Source organism: Anguilla rostrata, chromosome 1, assembly GCF_018555375.3.
Source record: "Anguilla rostrata isolate EN2019 chromosome 1, ASM1855537v3, whole genome shotgun sequence".
Classification (NCBI taxonomy): domain Eukaryota; kingdom Metazoa; phylum Chordata; class Actinopteri; order Anguilliformes; family Anguillidae; genus Anguilla; species Anguilla rostrata.
In genome coordinates this window covers 61,523,990-61,544,914 of record NC_057933.1, presented here as the reverse complement: position 1 = coordinate 61,544,914, position 20,925 = coordinate 61,523,990, and the positions used below count along the sequence as shown (strand labels likewise).

The 20,925-nt window shown below is 40.3% G+C and overlaps 1 protein-coding gene across 6 annotated transcripts; it reads left to right on the top strand.

The window, feature by feature from the left end:
• The first annotated feature begins 2,909 nt into the window (after nucleotides 1-2,909).
• Nucleotides 2,910-10,560, top strand: LOC135261112 (RNA-binding protein 12B-like). 6 transcript variants are annotated; one of them, XM_064347082.1, is made up of 3 exons: nucleotides 2,929-3,062; nucleotides 4,055-4,191; nucleotides 5,265-8,826. In XM_064347082.1, the coding sequence occupies exon 3, from the start codon at nucleotides 5,287-5,289 to the stop codon at nucleotides 7,267-7,269; it is 1,983 nt and encodes a 660-aa protein (XP_064203152.1). In that variant the 5' UTR covers nucleotides 2,929-3,062; nucleotides 4,055-4,191; nucleotides 5,265-5,286; the 3' UTR covers nucleotides 7,270-8,826. The 6 variants fall into 6 exon arrangements, with proteins under 6 accessions (XP_064203134.1, XP_064203152.1, XP_064203161.1 ...); XM_064347056.1 differs by lacking the exons at nucleotides 2,929-3,062; nucleotides 4,055-4,191 and having other exon boundaries at nucleotides 5,265-7,289; nucleotides 7,412-7,438; nucleotides 8,191-10,560; XM_064347064.1 differs by lacking the exon at nucleotides 4,055-4,191 and having other exon boundaries at nucleotides 2,910-3,062.
• Nucleotides 10,561-20,925: the final 10,365 nt, after the last annotated feature.

The following is a 20,925-nucleotide window of genomic DNA, read 5'->3' as shown; positions in this document are numbered from 1 at the left end:
TTTTTGCCTACGTTCCTTCCGAGCTTTGTTGGAATGGTGTTGCCTTTTCCCATTATGATTGTTTTATGTTCTTTGTATCGGTCCATTATACCTGTCACCATCAGTCTTTTCTTTCCTCAGTAGAGAAATATGCTGCTTAAATATGGTTTATGCTGCTGCAGACCCCTCCCCTTTTATGAGAACACGCCCAGAGCTTGAGTGACGAAGCCTGTGTTCACATAGCAAGTTTATAACCGCCATTGCAATAACATTTACTGTAAGCCCGATTGCGGTTGTTGGGTTTTGTCAAGCCAGCAAACGGATAAACCCTGGGTATGTTATGCTTCCTTCATCATATATAGCACTGTTCTGTTCAGGTGAAAGATGTTTTGTAAGTCTTTACTTCAGGTTTCAGTTTTTTCTACAAACTCTTTCTACAAATTTGGCTCTTATAGTGTAAGGTGTCTGTCAAAGCTGGCAATGCTGGCCAAGAGAGAAACTGGAAACTTACATGGTCTGCCAGCAGATGGTGCTGTTCTATTTATTACTGAAAAATTTCAACAGCAACATACACCCGGTCACCATTACAAGACCTGTGAGCTATGAAGAACTGTCAGTCAGTCTTGCATTATGCCAACATTATGAACATTGAGATGTTTTCTTTTCCTTTTCCTATGGAGTGAACCCCGTTGAGCTATTGTAGCATTTGGTCTCTTGCAGGAAATACATTTGTCTTACACCAACACTGCATTCAGTAGGCCAGTGTTTGGGCTTGTTTTGTTTTACAAATTGCATATAATACATTTTCTGATATTTGTATTTGCTTTATATGTTTACATGATAATATGATCTTTGCAGCCATGTTTGCTGCAGAAAGGTCAAAATATTCAAGTTAAGCATACATTATGTTCTAATTTGTACTGTAGCGAGATTGCTTATGCTGATTTATACATTAACCTCATTTTTTGAAAAATTAAAGATGCTTTTATAAAACAGTTTTTTTTAACTGTCCAAAAAATGTCAAAATTGCAACAAAAACAATAAAATCCTAATACAATCACAAATGAAATAAAATAACGGCGAAAAACTGGAACTGCAAAAATTTTCTTATTGCACTGTGTCCAAAATGGAGGGACTAATGGATTGTGAAAGTGCTTTGTGATTACAGGATATTACCTGTCCTGACTGGCAACCTAAGAAAGAAGAGGTCTGAAGGGTGTTGAAAGTTCACAACATTAAGCTTGAAATGTGAGAGAGACTGGTGACATAAAATAACTTTTTTTTTTCTCTGATGCTTTCACAAGACCTGAAGAGATCCATATTAACAGGTAGAAATATAATTGTTATGTACTGATTTGGGAAGTGGGCTTGTACCTCAGAGGTTAGCAGTTTAATTTCAGGTTAGGCACAGCCATTGTTCCCTTGAGCAAAATTTGCTTCAGTCAATAACCAGCTGTATAAAATGGATTGTACATAAGCTGTGTGTCTGCTAAATGTAAATGTAAGAAGCATCTTTTATGTGCTATACTTTAAAAAGGACCAGTTAACGTAAGCCTCTGATGACATGTGCTTTAGTAGCATATAGTTATTAAATTTACTGCTTTGTAGCATTCAATCATGTAAAACCTAGGTTTTCAGGTTTTTTTAGGCACATGGTCTCTGGCCAGCTGGTAGGGACCCTCTACCTGAAAATGTGAAAAATAAGACTTCCCCCCACCCACACCTTATGATGGCAGTCTGAACCATACCCCCTCTCCCTATGATGAGGGTCCAACCGGATGCCTTTGAGCCTGGATCGAGGTGCCTGGATCCTAAAAGGTTGAAAACCATTTATTTAAAACACTTTTTTTTAAATCCCTGACTTCCTCTTAATATACTGAGCCACATATCTGCCAGTAGCTGCAAACACATACAAATGTTGGTAAATCTACATTATATGTTAAATGTGTACCAGGTTATAGCAATCTGATATTACAGAGATGGTTAAATGTGATGCACTCTCAAATTGTATGCATGCTCTTACGATTATTTGATGGGCACATTTTTTGAAGACCAGGGCTGAAGGGCTTGCAATGATATGAAACTGAAACTAAACCATTTCATGGAGCAAATTGTTGCAGCTGCTCCTTCAAGGCACATTGGACCATTTCCATGGGTGCATGAGTCCAAAAAATACAGATGTCAGGAGGAAAAATGTCTGTCACTAGGGTCTCTCACTAGGGTTGCAATTCCCAGCATTGCAATTTGCAAAATGTAATTCTGGGAGACTTGTGCGCTCCTACCCCCAACAGTCCAAAAAAAACTAAACCATCAAAAATCTCCAGGAACTGGTCCGGTGACCGTTAAACCATTGTGCTTAACTATTTCCACCCTCTACATTTAGACCATTACAAGATCACACTGATTCGCCTGAATCAGTACCGTTGCATTTTAGCATTTTGAGCCTCATTCACGAAACATGCGTGCTATCACTATTCGATTGTCAACCGTGTGTAAGAACATTTCTAAGAACATTTTGGCATTCATCTTTTTTTGTTGTCTGTATTTGTTCGTTGCTGGTTCCTTATGCTTAACCGAATTGTGCATAAAATTCAGCATTCATCATCTCAGGTCTGGGATATGCACAAAACAAAGGTATGTACGTCTCGTTAATCCCATATTGGTTTTTCATAGGAACATTTTTAAAAACAAAAGTAAATAATTTAAGAAAAGTTTTGGGAATGTAGCCGATTGTGTCCGTTGGGCATGTTTTGTCCGTGTACGTTTCCATGCCTGAGTAAAGGTTGAATTGTATGTACTTTCCCCACACATGTTCTTAAATCCTGATTCTGTGGGCGATTCGTACCGCACTATGCAGATTTTAAAACTGCGTTTCAAAAAATAGATATAACCATTTCGGATTCCGTACTGTAAAACGCATGCGTCAACGTCGCCATGGAGTAATGCGCAGAAGCGAATAATTAGTCGAGTAGAAAGTGCATGGTAAAGAACGTCGTCAGATTTCTCCTTACCTATTTCATTAGGTTTCAGGACAAAATACACATTTTTGTTCAGTTTGATTTACACAGAACGCTGCGTGCTACGTAAGTTCTGCGGTAGGCTACTGAATCACGAATGTCTGACGGGATGGTAACGTTAGCTAAGTGGCAATAAACGCCATTATCTAAGTTGGCTAACTATAGACTGGACTAGGAGAGATAGCCGGCCTAAACTGGACAGAGCAGTTCTTCATTGCGCTTTAAATGCCGAATGGACCATTTAAACCAGCTTCGCTTGATGGCGTTAGTTGGCTGTGGAAGAACTGTTTTGAAAGACTGAATAAATCAAACGTGTACGGTTCATCGAAGTGTCAGTGGTTCGCTAGCATACCTACCTAGCTGTCTTTACTTAATTTACTGCAGCCTTTGGGTAGCTTGGTAAATTAGCGTAAACATTAGATCTGCCATTATGACTGCATATGCACAAGCAATAATAGCCAACGCTACCTTGCTAGTTGTCTGACTTATAACAGGCTATTACACAAACCAGCAGTTAAGCAACGTTTGTGATGAAAAGGTTTGCTTTGTTCAGTAGCGACCCGTTTATTAGAATATTGTAGCAATTACGCAATGTTACAGCTGTTCTAACAGGATGGATCGCTAGCTGTGTGTAATTTAATGGATTGCATGGAAGATGTGTGCTTATGGCTTTCTTCTGACCTCTTCCTTGGAAAAGAGCAAGCTGCAGTCGGGATCAAACAGTCTAAATGTTTTGGACTGTACTTCATTAGAATGTTGCTGCACGATACAGAATGGACAGCAAGTGAAAGTGAAATTCTCTGTGCAACGTTATGGTGGTTCATCATATATGTTGTTCGTTCTGGGTTATTCGGTATTAACGTCAAAGGACACTGTGCGATCTAAAACTGGAAGTGTGGTAAAACTGGAGCTGGATAAACCGTTAATCATCTGAAAGTCTAACCAACCACTCCGGATTGAAAAGTGATCATTTAAACGGCCAGCTAATTCAGCTAATTTTTTTGTGTGTTGGAAGTGTGGACCTGATGTTTTAAAAAAAAAATTACATTACATTACAGGCATTTGGCAGACGCTCTTATCCAGATTGACGTACATGGAAGTGCATAACCGTAACCAGGGACAAGCGTGTTGAAAACCCTAGAGGGAAGTACAGTTCCAAGTGCAGGGAGCGACCGCGTAGTTTAACTTGGACCCTGTAGGTTAATTTTATTTTTTTGGGTCTTACTGGAATGGACTTGCATTGACTCGCGTTATGTGAGCTGCATGTTTTCTCACAATTTGACATTTGTGACTAATGTATTTAACATATTCCCCTCTGCGCTTCAGTGAATGTATAATCACGGAGGTCTTTAAACTCGTCATGGACCACGCAAGAATATACCTTCGTTTCTACATGTCATTCGGGTTATTTGGTAATGGTTGGTCATGTCTTGTATTTGGCAAAAACTGGAAATGTCTCTCCTCTTCTATGGATTGAACATGGAGAATTTCTGTTGTGGTTTTAAATGTGTGAACTTGATAAGCACTTTGGGTGTGGATTTGCCTGTTCTTTTTCTTGTTTGTGTTTTTATATTTAACAATACTCCTTTCAGTAGGCATTGTATGTGGACATACCTTGGGGTATATCTTTACACATGTCTCTGGACAATGTCCTTGTGAATAGAGTACTGCCTTGACAAAAATGCGTACTTGTGAAAGGACATTGAAGCATAAAAGCATACATGTTGTGGAATTATTAACATCTAGCATAGAGTTACAGTACCAACTGCATTTTTTGGAGGAAAAAGTTAGGACAATGTACGTGAGCTCAGCATCATTTATGCTTGTATGTCAAGTTGAGTGTGAAGCATGTGACTACCTTTTATTTTAGATTATTTGGATTGTTATTCCAACTGTGGTGGCATATGTGGAAGTTTACTTTAAGCCAGGGCGGTCCTGTCTGTTTGGAAATCTGCTCTGATTGAGAGAGAGCTGCGATTAATTTATTTTTGAAGAACTTTATAATGTTCACTGCTCTGAACATCAGACTTCATTTGACCATCCAAACCTTCCATGTTCTTATGAGCTTATCTCTGCTCTCCTTCTGTGGTGCACTCAGGACTGTTGGTGGACTTCAGTGGACTTCAATGGCTTGATGCCTTTTGAGCCCTTTTGTTACCAGTCGGCTGTATAGTCTGGTTCAGCAGCTGTCAGTGAGAAGAATATCTGGATTGATGGGCCCAGGTTGCTTCTGTAATAACACCCTTCTGTGTGCCCTCTCATCTGCAGGTGCTGTTATTTGTGCATCAGCATGGCGGTGGTGATCCGTTTACAGGGACTCAGAACGACCGCAGGTTCTGAGGACATTCGCAATTTCTTCACTGGCCTAAAAATCCCAGATGGTGGGGTGCACATTATCGGTGGGCCGCTTGAGGAGGCTTTCATCATCTTCGCATCAGATGACCATGCGAGGCGGGCGATGACACGCTCTGGAGGGTGCATCAGAGGCTCCCCGGTCCACCTCTTGCTGAGCAGCAAAGCTGAGATGCAGCATGTCCTTGAGGCAAGCGCAAAGAGAACTGAGATGAGCAGAAATAGGGTGTACAACGAGGGGTTCCGAAGGGCCGAAACAAACATGGGCCCACCTATTTTTGCTGAGAACCTGGTGGTTGAAGTACGAAGAACGGACCACTTGGAAATGGATGGCATCACTGGCCCAGAGGATATGCGTGTTCACCAAACAAGAAAGACTTTGGCGAGTGGAAACGATGGTTTCTACCTGCACTTGCAAGGTTTGCCATTTTCCATATCCAGGGAAGACGTGAGAGTTTTTTTCAAAGGGTTGCTTGTTGATGACATCATTCTCATGAAAAATCGGCGTGGCCAGAATAACGGGATGGGTATAGTCAGATTTGGAACTCTACATGATGCTTACGAGGGCCTGAAGCGGGACCGCGAGTACATTGGAACTCGGTTTATAGAAATAAACTCCTGCTCAGAGAAGCAGTGGGTTGAAGCTGGGGGCAGCGTAGGACCTCACACGGGCAACGCTGCTGAGTTTCACAGGGAGTCCCCTCCGTCATATGTGGAAAAGAGGTACCCTCAACAACGCACAAGGTCAGTCTCACCAGTTAGGTACAGGTCACGGTCTTCTTCTCCATCAGAAAATGAATACTGTGTTCTGATGGAAAACCTCTCGTACTCGGTAGACAAGCGAGGCATAAAAAGTTTCTTCCATCCAGTGGAACTGAAGGAAGACCAGATTCTTCATCTGCATGACAAATACGGGAAAAGGACAAGGGCAGCTTTCGTGCTGTTCAGGAGTCTGAAAGACTACTGTGTTGGTTTGACCCGCCACAAAGAAGCCCTTGCCTCCCGAACAATCTATGTGTCTCCAATTTCCAAAGAAAAAATGGTGGCGATGCTGGACTCCCCAGAACAGAAGATGGAGAAGTCTCGTGAAAAGCCCAGCACATCACTGGACAGGCCCCAACGCTCACAAAGGCCAAAGTATGAATCGGAAAGGGTCTGCATCTATGTCCGTAACCTACCTTTTGATGTACGCAAGGTTGAGATCATGGATTTCTTCCAAGGTTATCGGTTATCGGAGGACATGGTTCACCTGCTGCGTGACGAAAAGGGGGCTGGGCTTGGTGAGGCTTTGGTGACATTTCATTCGGAGGAGGAGGCACAGAGGGCTGAGTCTCTGCATGGGCAGATGTTCCTTGGGTCTGAGGTGATGTTGAAATGCATCTCCAGGATGCAAATGCAGGAGTTTGGTGTCACAGAACATCCAAGGAAGAGTGCAGAGCATCCACTGAGGATGAGGAGCCCAGAAGGTTATTCTACCAGACACAGGGAAGCGTCTAACTTTCCACTTGGTGAAGAATATCCAGACATTGGAATCCCCAGTGATGTCCACATGCCTCTAAGAAACTTGCCTGTTCGCTCTCATGGGAGTAGCAGTAGGTTCAATTCACGCAAGGATGGCCGTGACACGTTTGTTGATCGAGAGGGTGGGTCTGCGCAAAGAGGGCTTGGTAACCAATTTGACGGTCCTGCTTGTCTGAAGCTGATTAATCTCCCATTGAATATCACCATTGATGAGATCTATGACTTCTGCTATGGATACAGAGTGATTCCAGGCTCTGTCTCATTGCAGTACCACAAGAATGGGACTCCTAAAGGATGTGCAACTGTAGTCTTTGAATCACGCCAAGAAGCACAGACGGCTATTCAGGAGCTAAGTGGAAGACCAATTGGGACCAAAAAAATTAAATTGCTTTTTCTTTGAATACAAGTGCATTTGGCTTGGTATGCTGTTTCATTTGGTATGTTGTTTCATGACTTTCTTTACTCTTAACCAAGGCTTTAGAGAAATGTTTTGTAACATGTTTATTTTCTCCTTTTTTGTGTTACTGAATATGTACCAATAGGAGGAAGGAGCAGAACCCATTTTGTGCGTAAGTTATAAAAACTTATGGCACATACCGATTAGCTAAACGCAAAAATGGTTAGAACTGTTTTGTTCATGCTATATCATGTACAGGAATATAATCATTACCTGATAATGTTGTTGAATCCATTGGTTTGTTGTAAGAAAATGCCTTAAACATCAGTAATTAGCTTTTGGAGGATTTAATATGAAGTAAAAAATAAGTTTTATACCTTTAACTCGTTTGATTTTAATTTCTGTGTCCATTTTATATAATTGTATATACAAATTTAATGGTTTGTGGAACAAAATTCTTCCTCTGGGTTACCTTGATGCGTTCAGTATTTGATTTTTTTCCCCAGATTTTATAAACAAAGGCATTCTTTAGAGTCTCTGGATTTAATAGCAGTTCTTTAAATTTGCAAGCTTACATATTTGTATTTGATTGCTTCACGTATCAAAAGGGACTGTGCCATGCAGTCACCTTGGTTGGTTGACATCTGATGTACAAGAGCACCTGCTGGACAGCACATGGGGTTGGACAGTCCTTGTGGCCATTACCTGTGATCCATCCCTTTTAAATACAGAGTGCCAAGCAGTGGCAATTGGTGGTATTTTTGAAGTATGATTATTCTAAGAATGCAACCTTCAGCTTTCCAAGGTCTGGGATCCCATGTTTATGGAAAGATGATGTAAACTGGAGCCCTTTTTTCTCTGTCTTGCATTTGGTATGTTTTTTTCTTTTTTTTAAATATTGTCTTCTTGGCCTTTTCCCCCCAGATCATCACTCAGACACCCCATACGTGCAGTCAGCCTTTGTGAATATTACAGATGCTAGAAGAGCCAGGGTTCGTCTGAAGATGACCTTTCTAACTGAAATGTGTAGCTTTGAAGAGCTTGGAGGGCTACTGCAAAGAACAACTTACAAAGCTCGGTAATATGTTTGAGTAAGGAATAAGTGTTCTCTTCCCAGCAAATCAATACTAATTAAACTGCATTACCCTACTAATAATTGAACACAGTCCTAAAGCTTCCACTGCATACTTTCAGAAGAGAAATGGAGCGTCCAGTATACCACAGTGTCTTTCTATGTATAGGATAATGAGAATGGCAACAGTTGTCATTTGAACCAGAAGGTCAGTACACACTTATGTGTTAGGTATTTTGCTGCAGGGCCATTCATCTTGTATTACAAAATTCCTTTTTAAAAGTTCTGTAAAGTCCTATACTGGTTCAGGACTGCAGAAGAAAGCTGTGCACTGCTTTAAATCATGAGCTTACCCACTCAACTCTGAAATGGTCTTTCTTGGTCCCAGACAAGAGCACGCTGGGTTTTTTGAGTGTTTGTGCTAGTGTTCCCTGGGTTGGCATGTCCAGGCATGCTTTTAATAATGTTGGTCTTACACTTTTTGGAAATGACCTGGTTTTTTTAGAAATTTCAGAAGCTTAATCTTCTGAAATCTACTTTTTAAAGTTTCCTGAAGCAGGACAGTGATCTAGTGTGTAGATTTGTGCCTTGGAAATTTGCTTTAAGATTGACAAAATTGGACTTGCGGCACTGGGTTGGTGTTGGTACTTTCGGCTATTTCCTAATTTTTGATCAGGTGTTTAGAAATGTTTGAACATGTTAATTTAGTAAAATGCAGTTAATGTGTCATTTTATTGGGCAGGTATTTCCTGAACAGACGGGTCGTCAGGTTAAGCTGGAAGGTAGGGAGGGACTCAGCTGTCCTGATTGAGGTGGGCAGGTTGTTCTGTCATTGCGGAGCCAGTAGGGAGAAGAGTCGAGGCCCGGAGGCACGATGACCAGGTTGCTGCAGGGAGGAGGGAGCAGGATGCCTCATGGCCGCCATCTTCTCTGGAAAGGGTGATATAACAATTTAGACTTTCTGAAACCATTGTGTCACTGCCTTGCATTATAAAAAACTATTTTTACCATGTTTTGGCTATTGGAAATAGACATATTATTGAATTGAATGCATTTGGATAATACCCAAAGATGATCTCTGAATGTAAGGGAAAGGATGTCATGTCTGACGTCCATATTATTTGTGAGTCCATAGCCATGTGTCCCACAAACTCAGACGGCGATAGGCCCAAGTCCCATAATTCTTGAGTTTATTCTTATTCTTATCTTCCGGCAAGATTTTGTGTTAAGTTTAAAGTTTAGGAGCTGTATAATGTGCAGTTGTCACATTAACTGTAGGACAATTTGAGAGCATGTATATTAAGCTATTTGTTTTGACATAAGGTACTGACTAACAAATAAGGAATTAGCTATTTTTTGCCTACGTTCCTTCCGGGCTTTGTTGGAATGGTGTTGCCTTTTCCCATTATGATTGTTTTATGTACTTTGTATCAGTCTATTATACCCGTCACCATCAGTCTTTTCTTTCCTCAGTAGAGAAATATGCTGCTTAAATATGGTTTATGCTGCTGCAGACCCCTCCCCTTTTATGAGAACACGCCCAGAGCTTGAGTGACAAAGCCTGTGTTCACATAGCAAGTTTATAACTGTCATCATGATATCGTTTAGCCTAAGCCTGATTGTGGTTGTTAGGTTTTGTCAAGCCAGCAAACAAAGAAACCCTGGGTATGTTATGCTTCCTTCATATACACCACTGTTCTGTTCAACTGAAAGTTTTGTAAGTCTGTACTACAGCTCTAAGTTTTTTCTTCAAACTCATAAGGGTAAGCTGTCTGTCAAATCTGGCAACACTTGCTAAGAGAGGGACTGGAAACTTACATGGTCTACCAGCAGGTGGTGCTGTTCTATTTTTTACTGAAAAAATTAAACCGCAACATACACCCGGTCACCATTTCAAGACCTGTGAGCTGTGAAGAACTGTCAGTCTTGCATTATGCCAACATTATGAACATTGAGATGTTTTCCTTTCCTTTTCCTATGGAGTGAACCCCGTTGAGCTATTTCAGCATTTGGTGTCTTGCAGGAAACACATTTGTCTTACACCAACACTTTGCATTCAGTAGGCCAGTGTTTGGGCTTATTTTGTTTTACAAATTGCATATAATACATTTTTTTTTTGTTGATATTTTTGTTTTCTTTATATGTTTACGTGAATGTGATCTTTGCAGCCATGTTTGCTGCAGAAAAAACATGGCCAAAGTATTAAAGTTAAGCATACATTATGTTTTAGTTTGTACAGCAGCGAGATTGCTAATGCTGATTTATACATTAACCTAATTTTTGAAAAATTAAAGATATTTTTATAGAACAAAAAACTCTTTTACAATTATTTGATGGGCACATTTTTTAAAGACAAGGGCTGAAGGGTTTGCAATGATATGAATTTATGTGCTCTCCATAATCCAAGTCTCATTTATCATCAGTGATTAACACCCACCTGGGTGAAGCACAGCGTACATGATTACCTTTGATTTGATCCGGTGGTAAGAGTTCCTTCTGTTTGCCCACCAACATATTCACCTGCATCCACCTTGTTTTCTCACACAGAACTGCTGTGCTAGCCATGCTCTGTATAGCACTTTGCATGACAATACTTTGACTAAAAACAGTAATGTGTGTGTTTGATCAGGAAATCAGAGAATCTGTGTTTTAATACTGCCACAAAGGAAATCTGTTCTCTTAAATCATTGAGAACCTAGATGGCTTGGACACCTGACATCCAATATCTCATCCAAAATTATGGGCATTAATATGGAGCTGGTCCAACCTTCACTGCTGTAACAACCTCCACTTTTCTGGGAAGGCTTAATACTAGATTTAATTTCATGTATTAGGATCCCTATTAGCTCCAGCAGAAGCAGCAGGTTCCTGGGGTCCACACAAAACACCCCATTAGGTACATGGGGCATTATCAGACTAAATATCAAAGACAACAAAAACATCAAACCAAACGACCACACAGTTCATTGCTACATTCTATAAAACCAGCAAAATGATGTTGGAGGATTGCTGTAGAGATTTGCTTCCATTAAGCCGGAAGAGCATTAGTGAGGTCGGGCAACACAGGGCTTCCTAAGAGGAGAGAATCCTGTAGGACACAGAGGGAGAGCTTCCAGGAGACAAAAAGCCTCCCAGACACACGAATCCCTGAAGTGGTACAAGGCTATCTGGTGTGCATTGCTTTAGGCCTCGAAATGCTAAGGGTCATACCAATTTGTAGCATGACTGACTGCCCGTCTTTTACTCTCCTGTCCCATCAATCCTGCCCAGTTGCTTCTCTCTTATACCCTCTGTGTCCATAATTCGTTTTAACTGCAGAGGCAGTAATGCACTACAGTAGATGATGTAAATGATGTGATCTGCATTGCATTTCAATAGTGGTCACACTGGCTCGAATGCTGAAATGCTGTATGCATCTTCCGAGGTTCGTCATCATGTGAAGCCATGTTTGAGATATGCATGTAGTTTTGCTGCATTTTGTGAATTGCACATTTATTATGCTTTGACTAAATACCTACAAATAGGTCACAATTACATCCCTACCTTGCCTAACCATCTTCTAACAGAATACTGTTTCGAACAATTTCATGGCTGGATTGAGTGGCTTAAATTCTTTGTAATGAATATAAAAGCGATATGTAAATAATAAAGAAAATGTACAGGTACAGGCTGTAAGCATATTGGTAGAAGCCAATGATTGCTTGAATGTTAAATCATGCAGTATTAAACTGAATTGTACTGTTCCAAATTAGGTGGTCTCATGAGAATCTTCCTTAAAGTACAGTTTTCAGTAGGAAGGCTGAATAAGGGAAAACTGGAGAATTGCCATTTTAGTAACTTTTTTCCTCTTAATTTTAACTCAAATCATCTGCCCGTGAAGGAAAAAAAAGAATTGTATTTTTGCTCACTCAAAATGAAAGAATTAGAACGGGACTCAGCCTGTCTGCTATGTATTGTGCATTTCTGTGGCCAAACCAGACTGTGACTGAGAAATTACCTCTAGTTGTGCTTGTGATTCTCCTAAAGACATCGGTCAGTCTCCTGAAACAACTATACTGTCATGTCTATCTTGAAAGCTGGCCCTGTTCAGGAGCATTTCATTATGGGGTCGGTAGGAAATAAATGAAAATGCACTATTACTATAACACAAGACTCTCAGTGATCTCCAGAGTAGTACAACCTTGACTTGCACCCCGGCTGAACGGGTACGTCTGCCCCCACCCCCCCTTCCCTTGCGTTTGTCTCAGAGTGAAACACACACAGCGACCTCGATTTACTACCCTGAAAGCAGCACCTGCTTCCCTATCTGAAAACTATTTAGAAAGGCATTAAACTGTATCAGCTCAGGTCTGAAATGCAGTCACCTTCCCACTGCCCCTGTAGCTCAGTGAGCCAATTAGCCCCCACTCAGACTCCTGCCTCCCCACCTGTGTGCCGGGAGTGAGAGGGAATTGATTCGGCATCATGGCACAACACCTGAGACCCCCAGCTGGCTAATAGCAGAGCCACGGGGGCGGACACATCACAATGACATTCCCTCCACTCCATCTCTGCGCAATAACACATCTGCGGCGTGAATTCAAGACAGTAAAAATATAGGAGGAGGACACAAAAAGAAAACTAAATCTTTCCTCTGTGTTCTCTTTTTCCTCTTCACTGCAGGTTTTAGTTTGTGAAGTATGTGCGTGAGTGGGAGAGAAAGAATGAGAGAGGGGGGAGGGAAGAGAATGAGAGATTTTGACATGGCTTTGTATTCTGGTCCATGATTGGTTATTTATTCCGCACCTTTCGGAAATTATTTAGGTGGCGCATCTGTCAGATATGTGAGAGGAGAAATACTAAAAGGTCACTGGGAGAGTTACCAGCTGCTGTAGATGAACCTTTCTGTCTCCAAATAGCACAGTCATTACAGAATGGCAGATGGGTCTCTGCTTTCATTTCTGTATAGCCTCTCTCTCTCCATTTCTCTCTCTGTGTCTGATTCTGTCTATCCATCTACCTACTCACATACCATTCACATTCTCCTCTGCCATTTTTTCAATATTATCAGTGAATTTAGTACCTTAAAAAATGAAATGACTAATTTTCTGTAGTTTTTATGCTTTTTATAACATTTGTCATTTTGTGAATGATGGGTTGTGATAGTCCTGTTTTATGAAAATTAGTATCAATGGCCTGGTTCAGTTCAAAAATGAATTATATTTTTTAAAATCATCTTTCCTGTCGTAATATGACAAAAAATAAAATTCATCCAGATCCTAGTGCCCGTGGAAGTGCGGAGGATTCTTTCCTGTAAATCAGGTCAGGTTTGACATCATGTGGATGTCTTGTGTGTCTCATTTTGTTTTACTGTTTGGTAAATAGAGAACTATGGAAAGCCTTGAGTAAAGCATAAGTTATTATGGCAAACTCTGCCATGGAGACTCGTAAGAAGCAGAACAGATTGAACCGAAGAGCCAGGTTTCAGACGCTGCTAGGATGGGTCACATTGACAGAAGTTTCAGGTGAATGGGCCTATATAAGCCTATACCTCCTCATAGGTACTGCCAAAACACTGATTTTCCTTCACTTTAACCACCCCCAAAACATTGCTCCTGTTTCCAAAGTATAGCACAGAATGTGGTCCCAAAGACAAATCTTTATCTGCTTTCAGTGGTGGTAGGGCTTCTTTGCTTGCCAGTCACATCCAGGTAAATAATTTATATACTGCAATGTTGGAGCTCCACACGTCCGACATGACATTTTCTGCTGTCTAATTGTATGCAAGGGTGTGCAGCAGGTGTACTCCAAGAGTGTAGCTCCCAAAAAGTTGTGAACCAAGCTTTTGAAACTGCCTTGTATTCACTGATTACTGATTTGCGACTTAAAGCCTACTGTACGGGCAATTAATAAATTGTAGACCGTATTTTCCAGAACTGGGAATCTCATGTCACAGAGATGGGCTAATTACCTTTGTAATTCTCTTTAAATTGGGTAATTATGCTCTCAATTAAAAGATTGTGAATTACATTTTATAAACAGGAATGGCAGCATAATTTTCGCTTTCCATTTTTGAGGTGTGTGGGAAGGTGTTGGGGAGGGGGGGTATTTTGCTGGGCATGCTGCCATTTTATAATTGGGTCTTGCCAATGTTTTAAATCATTCATTCTCAGCTCACATAAGGAACACACTCACAACCTTCATGCTTGCCAAACATATGGCTTCATTATGAAGTTTATACTTATAAAATAGTAACAAGGTCTTGCTTTGCATTTTGACCAGCACATTGTTCACGCTTGTGAGGATTTCTGTTACTGTGCACTGCCACTGAGAAAGCACATTTAAACTCCTGCATTACTAAAAGTGACAATATAGTAACACCAACAGGAGCCACTGAACACGGAGGATCAGCAGGCTGAATTTGAATAACGGATTTTTCCAAAGAAGAAATCATTTCTATCACTATTATTACTATTGACCACTCTGGCCTCACTCATATTGAACCTTACCATCAGAGCAAAGTAGTCACCTGAAACGTTCTAAACACTATGCCAAGATCAAAGGAAATTCCAAAAGAGAAAAAAGTTGTTGAAATATATCAGTCTGGAAAGGGTTACAAAACCATTTATAAGGCTTTGGGACCCGACCAACCTCTCTGAGAGTCATTATCTTGGAACAGTGGTGAACATTATTGAAGGAACCATGAATTCTGCTCTGTACCAGAAAATTCTTAAGAAGAATGTCGGGTCATCCGTCCATGAGCTGAACCCGAAGCATAATAGGGTTATGCAGAAAGACAATAATCCAAAAAATGAAAAAGTCCACATGTAAATGGCTGATAACAAACAAAATTAAAGTTTTAGAGTGGTGTAGTCAAGGTGTTGACTTGAACCCGGTAGAGATGCTATGGCAGAACCTGAAGTGAGCGGTTCATGCTTGAAATAATAAATATAAAACTGGACATTCTTCCCTCACCATCACAACATATTATGCGTAAATGGAAAGCCTCAGTCTGTATTTGAGTTGATTTGTATGTCCCATTTTGTTGTTAATATCTTGGCTAGGCAGCGCTCAAAAAGAGATTTCAACTCATGGGATGTACTGGTTAAATAAAGGTAAAATAAAAATATGAGATGCATATTTAAATTTATTTAAATAAGGACTGTGAATTTGTTTGAAGCTCAGAAATTGCACAGTATTTTCTATGTAGTAAAAGGCATTGAACGTTTTCAGTTGAATATGCTTGTGTTAAGATTCCATCAGGGGGAGCACTAGAGTAGCATTTAAATGCACCTCCTCAAAGGCCTGCAAAAACGATTAGCCAATAAATACTTGAGAGTGGGAAGTTAATCCTGGGTCTGGCTGATAAAACAAAAGCTATCCAAAATATTTAGATAAGTGTGCATGGAGCTGTTGAACATTCCTACTTTATCACAACAGTCCAGTGATGCTCATATATATTATAAATGTATTTATGTATTGGAGCACTTATTTGGTTTGGTTATTGTGACGCGATAAACAATATACACATGCAGTGTTTCTTCTAATGACCTGACATTTTATCTACATGTTTAAGTGGTATACTGTCTAAAAATAAAATCCACTTACACCTCTCCCACAGCTATTAAACGGTCTGCTCATTTCAGCATTTAAGCAGAGAATGGTGGAAACAATATTTCATAGGAACATGATGCAATATTTCACTACTGCTGGAAGGATCGATAAATCTTCATGAACAGTACCATGGTGCTTGGCTGTCAATGTTCTCATTCTTTTCTGCTGCTGTTCACTCACTTCACAATGCACAGACGTTAGATTGTTTAGAGAAAGGCACCCTCAAAAAGAAATTGAAATGAACACACATTCATAAATATAACCAAACAATTAAAATATCTTTAGAATTAGTGGCACTTATTTAACATTTTTGAATTTGTCTTCATTGTTTAAATAATTACGTTTTTTAAGTACAACTTGGAATGTTCTCTGTGCACAGAAATAGCAAGTAGAAATAATCTGGGGCTCTGTATTTAAGCCAAGTCCTTGAGACACTGAGTGGTAGTGGCAGTGTAGGGGCGACATAGGTCAGGAGGTAAGACCGATTGTCTGGCAGTCGGAGGGTTGCCGGTTCAAAGCCCGCCCTGGGCGTGTCGAAGTGTCCTTGAGCAAGACACCTAACCCTAACACTAATGCTCTGGCGAATGAAGCTCATTGTAAAGCGCTTTGGATAAAAGCGCTATATAAATGCAGTCCATTTACCATTTAGAGCCATGGTAAGAAAAACCTGTTCATCAAACCAATATGGAATCTGGAATATTGGGCTTTCTGTGAAATGTGTCTAAAACTTCAATTGTGCTGAGAGTAGAGGACCTGTTTTCTACATAGTTGGGGACCCTTTTATATATCAGTTGCTGAATGCTGTTTGCATTCATACCACATTTCAACAGACACAGTCGTAAGCTTCTCTTCAGAATAGAGAATGGAGTGGAGTTAACAGCTGCTGCAGGTTTCAATGCTAATATACTGAAACCTTCTGAAAAGGTTACAATCCACAGAACAAGACTGCTTCCTGACGTGAATCATCACTTCAGTGCCTCGCAATAACTTAATTGGCCCCCCAGAGACTCATCTGGCAGCAGGTAGCAACTGTATTTCTTCTCAAGCTTTTGAGTGGGGTAAAACCCCCCGCCATCATTGTGCTGAAGGCATTTTAATTGATTTATTCCATGTCTCCAGCAATGCTAGTGGCTACAAAGGCTTCTATGACAATTTGATGTCCATGGCCTTTGATGTCATGCACCAGAACAAGAGCAAATTGGTATGATGCTGGAAAAGGGACTCTGAGAGTGGACAGTCAATTTAATCTAACAACTATTGTGCTTTGCCCTTAGCATTGGGTATAAAATGTATGTGAAAGCATTGTTTTTCACCATACTTACAAACCACCAGGAGTTCAATTCAATCATGTAAATGAATGTAAAACATTGTGTAGGTCGAGAACTGAAAAGAAAATATAAGCACTGGGTTGGCTTGAATTAGAGATCCCCTTGTTCCTGTTGCATTCTCCTGGTCTCTGTAACAGCCATTTAAAACCTGGATTTGTAAAGCTCTCATTTTTAACAAGCAGAGTCAACTTAATTCGATGCTGGTATGGCAGTAAAAGAGTGCACCTTTATTTGACGGAAGTGATTTCGATAGTTATGCATCAGGTGCAAGGCTTATAGGTTTACATGTTGAGTTGGATATATATTGCATTTGGAGCAAAATAAAGTACACAGCATGAACCTGATGCTTGTGGCCTTGGTACTCACAGTAACTCCTTTTCTGCCGATATCCCATGTTTCCCTCCTGTTCTTTAACACTGCCCCGTTGGAAACATGATTGACATCACCAGGGCTAAACAGAGCTTCATGCTGAGATATGTCAGTGTAACATTTCTTTCTTTTTGGTTTGCTTAGCACTGCTCCTCTGAAAGTGTAGCACCTGGAGCCACGTCTCCCTTCATGTGATGCAAGGGCATTTCGGACATTTCGGATCAATATCTTCTTTTTTTGCAAGACAGACCAGGCAAGATAACCAGCTGTACAATTTACATGGCATATAAAAACAGTTTGAAGCAACAATAGGATCCATATAGTAAGTTGTTCCATGACTAAGGCACATATTAAAACAGTACATATTGGCAGGGAGTTTTGGAGTTACTTAAAGTGTAATTTCTTGCTTTACTATACCACAGACCTCCAAATGATGCCCTTATGTCAGTCATTTTAAAGCCAACAGGTCTTCAGGCGCTTGCATAAATATCTCAAATATCCTTCATCGCATACCGAAATGGTCTAGGCCCTGGGTTTCAACAGGGCATCAGCAATTGCAATCTTGTCCCCAGTTTGATCTCCCCCTAACCTATAGTTTACAGCATAATGTGTTTTATAACACATTTTCAAAAACATATCTCTGTCAAAAACACCTCATCTTAATTAGGAACTTGTCCAGTACAAATGCACTGAGCATGCTGTAGTTGAAGAAATAGCCTTCATGTGGTGTGGGATTTATACATTATTAAAGCCAGGCTTACTCATCATCCTACAAAAATACCGCCACAAGACCATTACAAATGCACATCTCAATTAGCAGTTATCTTTGATAATGGCATTAAAAGCACCTAGCATTATAATGCATTAGTAAGCAAAGCAGTCATAGGGCAATGGAAATGGCGAATTTTTCTCCCACTCTAAGCATTATCGTTGCCACTCTCTTGCAAAACCGAACTTGCAAGCTATTTTCTTTGTTATTTCTAATGGAGATTGAAATCAATTCAACATTTTCTTGGAAAAGTCAGTTAGCATTTCAAAATGAAGCCCAGAGATGGTACCCTGTTAAACATTCCGACCTTGCACACACCAGCGGAATGTTCCAGATTCAACACTAGAATATTATAAGGAATTAGGATTTAGAATGCAGTGATTGCCTGGCTGTGTGGATATAATAAAACTCCTTTTCGTATTAAACCTATAATTTCAAATTTATTTTGGCTTACGGTATAAAATATATCATACAATAACAGAATCAGAAACATGACATGTACACTGGAAAAAACAAACAATCAAAGCTGTAACTGCACTGTAATTTCTAAAGAACTGAGCTTTTAACTTTAAGGTTATGGTTTGATTCCCTGATGGGGCATTATACTCTTGAGCAATGTACTTAGCCATAATTTATTCAGTAAATGTCCAGTTACATAAATAGATAATGTGTGAACAGAAAGCTCAGCCTGTCTCCCTGGAAAAGGGTTTTTGCTCAGCATATAGATGATGACACCAATAACACCATGTTTTTCACCAGTTTGTGTGATGATAAACATTGCAGCAGAATCATTAGTTGGTTGGATGATTGATAGCCAATCATTCCGACTCAAGGAAGGTGAAATGATCACTCATTTGCAAGAGAAAAAAAGGCTAAGGGCATCATTCATGTTTTCCATGTTGGGTCTAATTAATGCAAAACATTTAGCTTAAACACAGTGACTGAATTATACATTAAAAACAGTTAAGCTGAACTGAAGCTATTCGCGGATTCACCTTTACAATCACTTTAATAATCACTGACAGACCTGTATTGTCCTCCAGTGTGCCTTGTAATCCACTGTAAGATCCCATTTTACTGTTGCTCTCGTTCTATTTTTGTTGTGATATCTTGAGGAATGAGTACTTCTCATAACAAGACAGAGAGCCCACAAAAAAGACAAACATGCTGAGAGGACCGCTGCTCTAGACTTGAACAGAAGACATGAGGGATCCTTGAAATGACGTCCAAGTACTTGAAATAAATAAGGTGTTAAAAGGAACATTATCAAGGTAACTTCTTTGTCCTTCTCCACTACACATGACCAAAAAAAAAAACTCAGCTTGTGAGTCGCACGTGTGATTTTTCTATAGCCGCAAAGGCAAACTAATAGACAGTACAGGGTCAAGGTGAAAAGAAGAGAGATTGCTTTGAACTTCAACTTCAGCTTGAAGTAGCATGAATCAATAAGGGTCTCAGAAGTCTTTAAGAGAGTGATGGGGTCTTGCCCCAGACCCATCTTCACTCTGATGAGTCGATGGCCCTCCAAAGAGCAGGTCAGTGGTATCCCGGCCTTCTCTCTGATAGACTTGCATTGTAAGATTTCTCTATTTTGCGAGGTGGGTGGAGGTGGGCCACAGCAAAATCTAAAATCATTCACCATTTCACACCTTGCTTCAAATGAGCAGACATCCCCTTATAGAACCTGTGACAGATTTCCTCTGCACAAAGTTGAGGTGGTGAGGTCGTTATTTCTCCTAGATTCAGGAAAGCTGTTTGTGCACAAAGTGCAGATCAATCCATATCACCAACAATGATGCAGTACATCCCAGGCAGCAGACACAGGTGTATCCTTTCATAGCTGCTATACCAGAGGTGTAATTTCCCCTGGGAGTATGGCAAATGGTTGTATGGACTATCCTTAATATAGATTCTAATATCTCTGAAAAGGGAAACATCAAAGAGTGGTGTTGCGTTAAGTCCCCGGGCTAAAAGGAATACAGTTGTAAACCTCCATTCTACACCACTTTCACTTAGCAGTATTGTGACCCAAAAACCAGTTTGGTTTAAGTGAATCTACCCCCTCCTAAATATCATAGCAACTATTCCCTAATGCAAGATGCAATTAGCTCACTCCACCAGAGACCCAGAGCCTACACATGAGGGAATAATCACATTATTATTGGGGCACAAGGGAGTGAGATCATTGTTTTTAGTATTCATGAACATACCAAGCTTTGCCTCACATGTCTATGAGGGATTGCATTTAAATAGTGGAGGATGTGACATGTATCCAGGCCGACTGTCGTGTAGATTTCACAGGTCTTGCATAACACTGGAGTAGAAAACACCCACATTAATATTTAACACTTCACCGGGGGCCTTATTCATGGTGACATTCATATTACTCATATATCACTGTATATTTCATTGAAGTAAATTGAGTTTAGTACCATCCACAAGAGTATGACAGGAATACTGCACTTGTGATTGAGGTTACAGAAAGTCATGTTCCCTAACCACTATGTCCCAATTGCACTGGACATTTG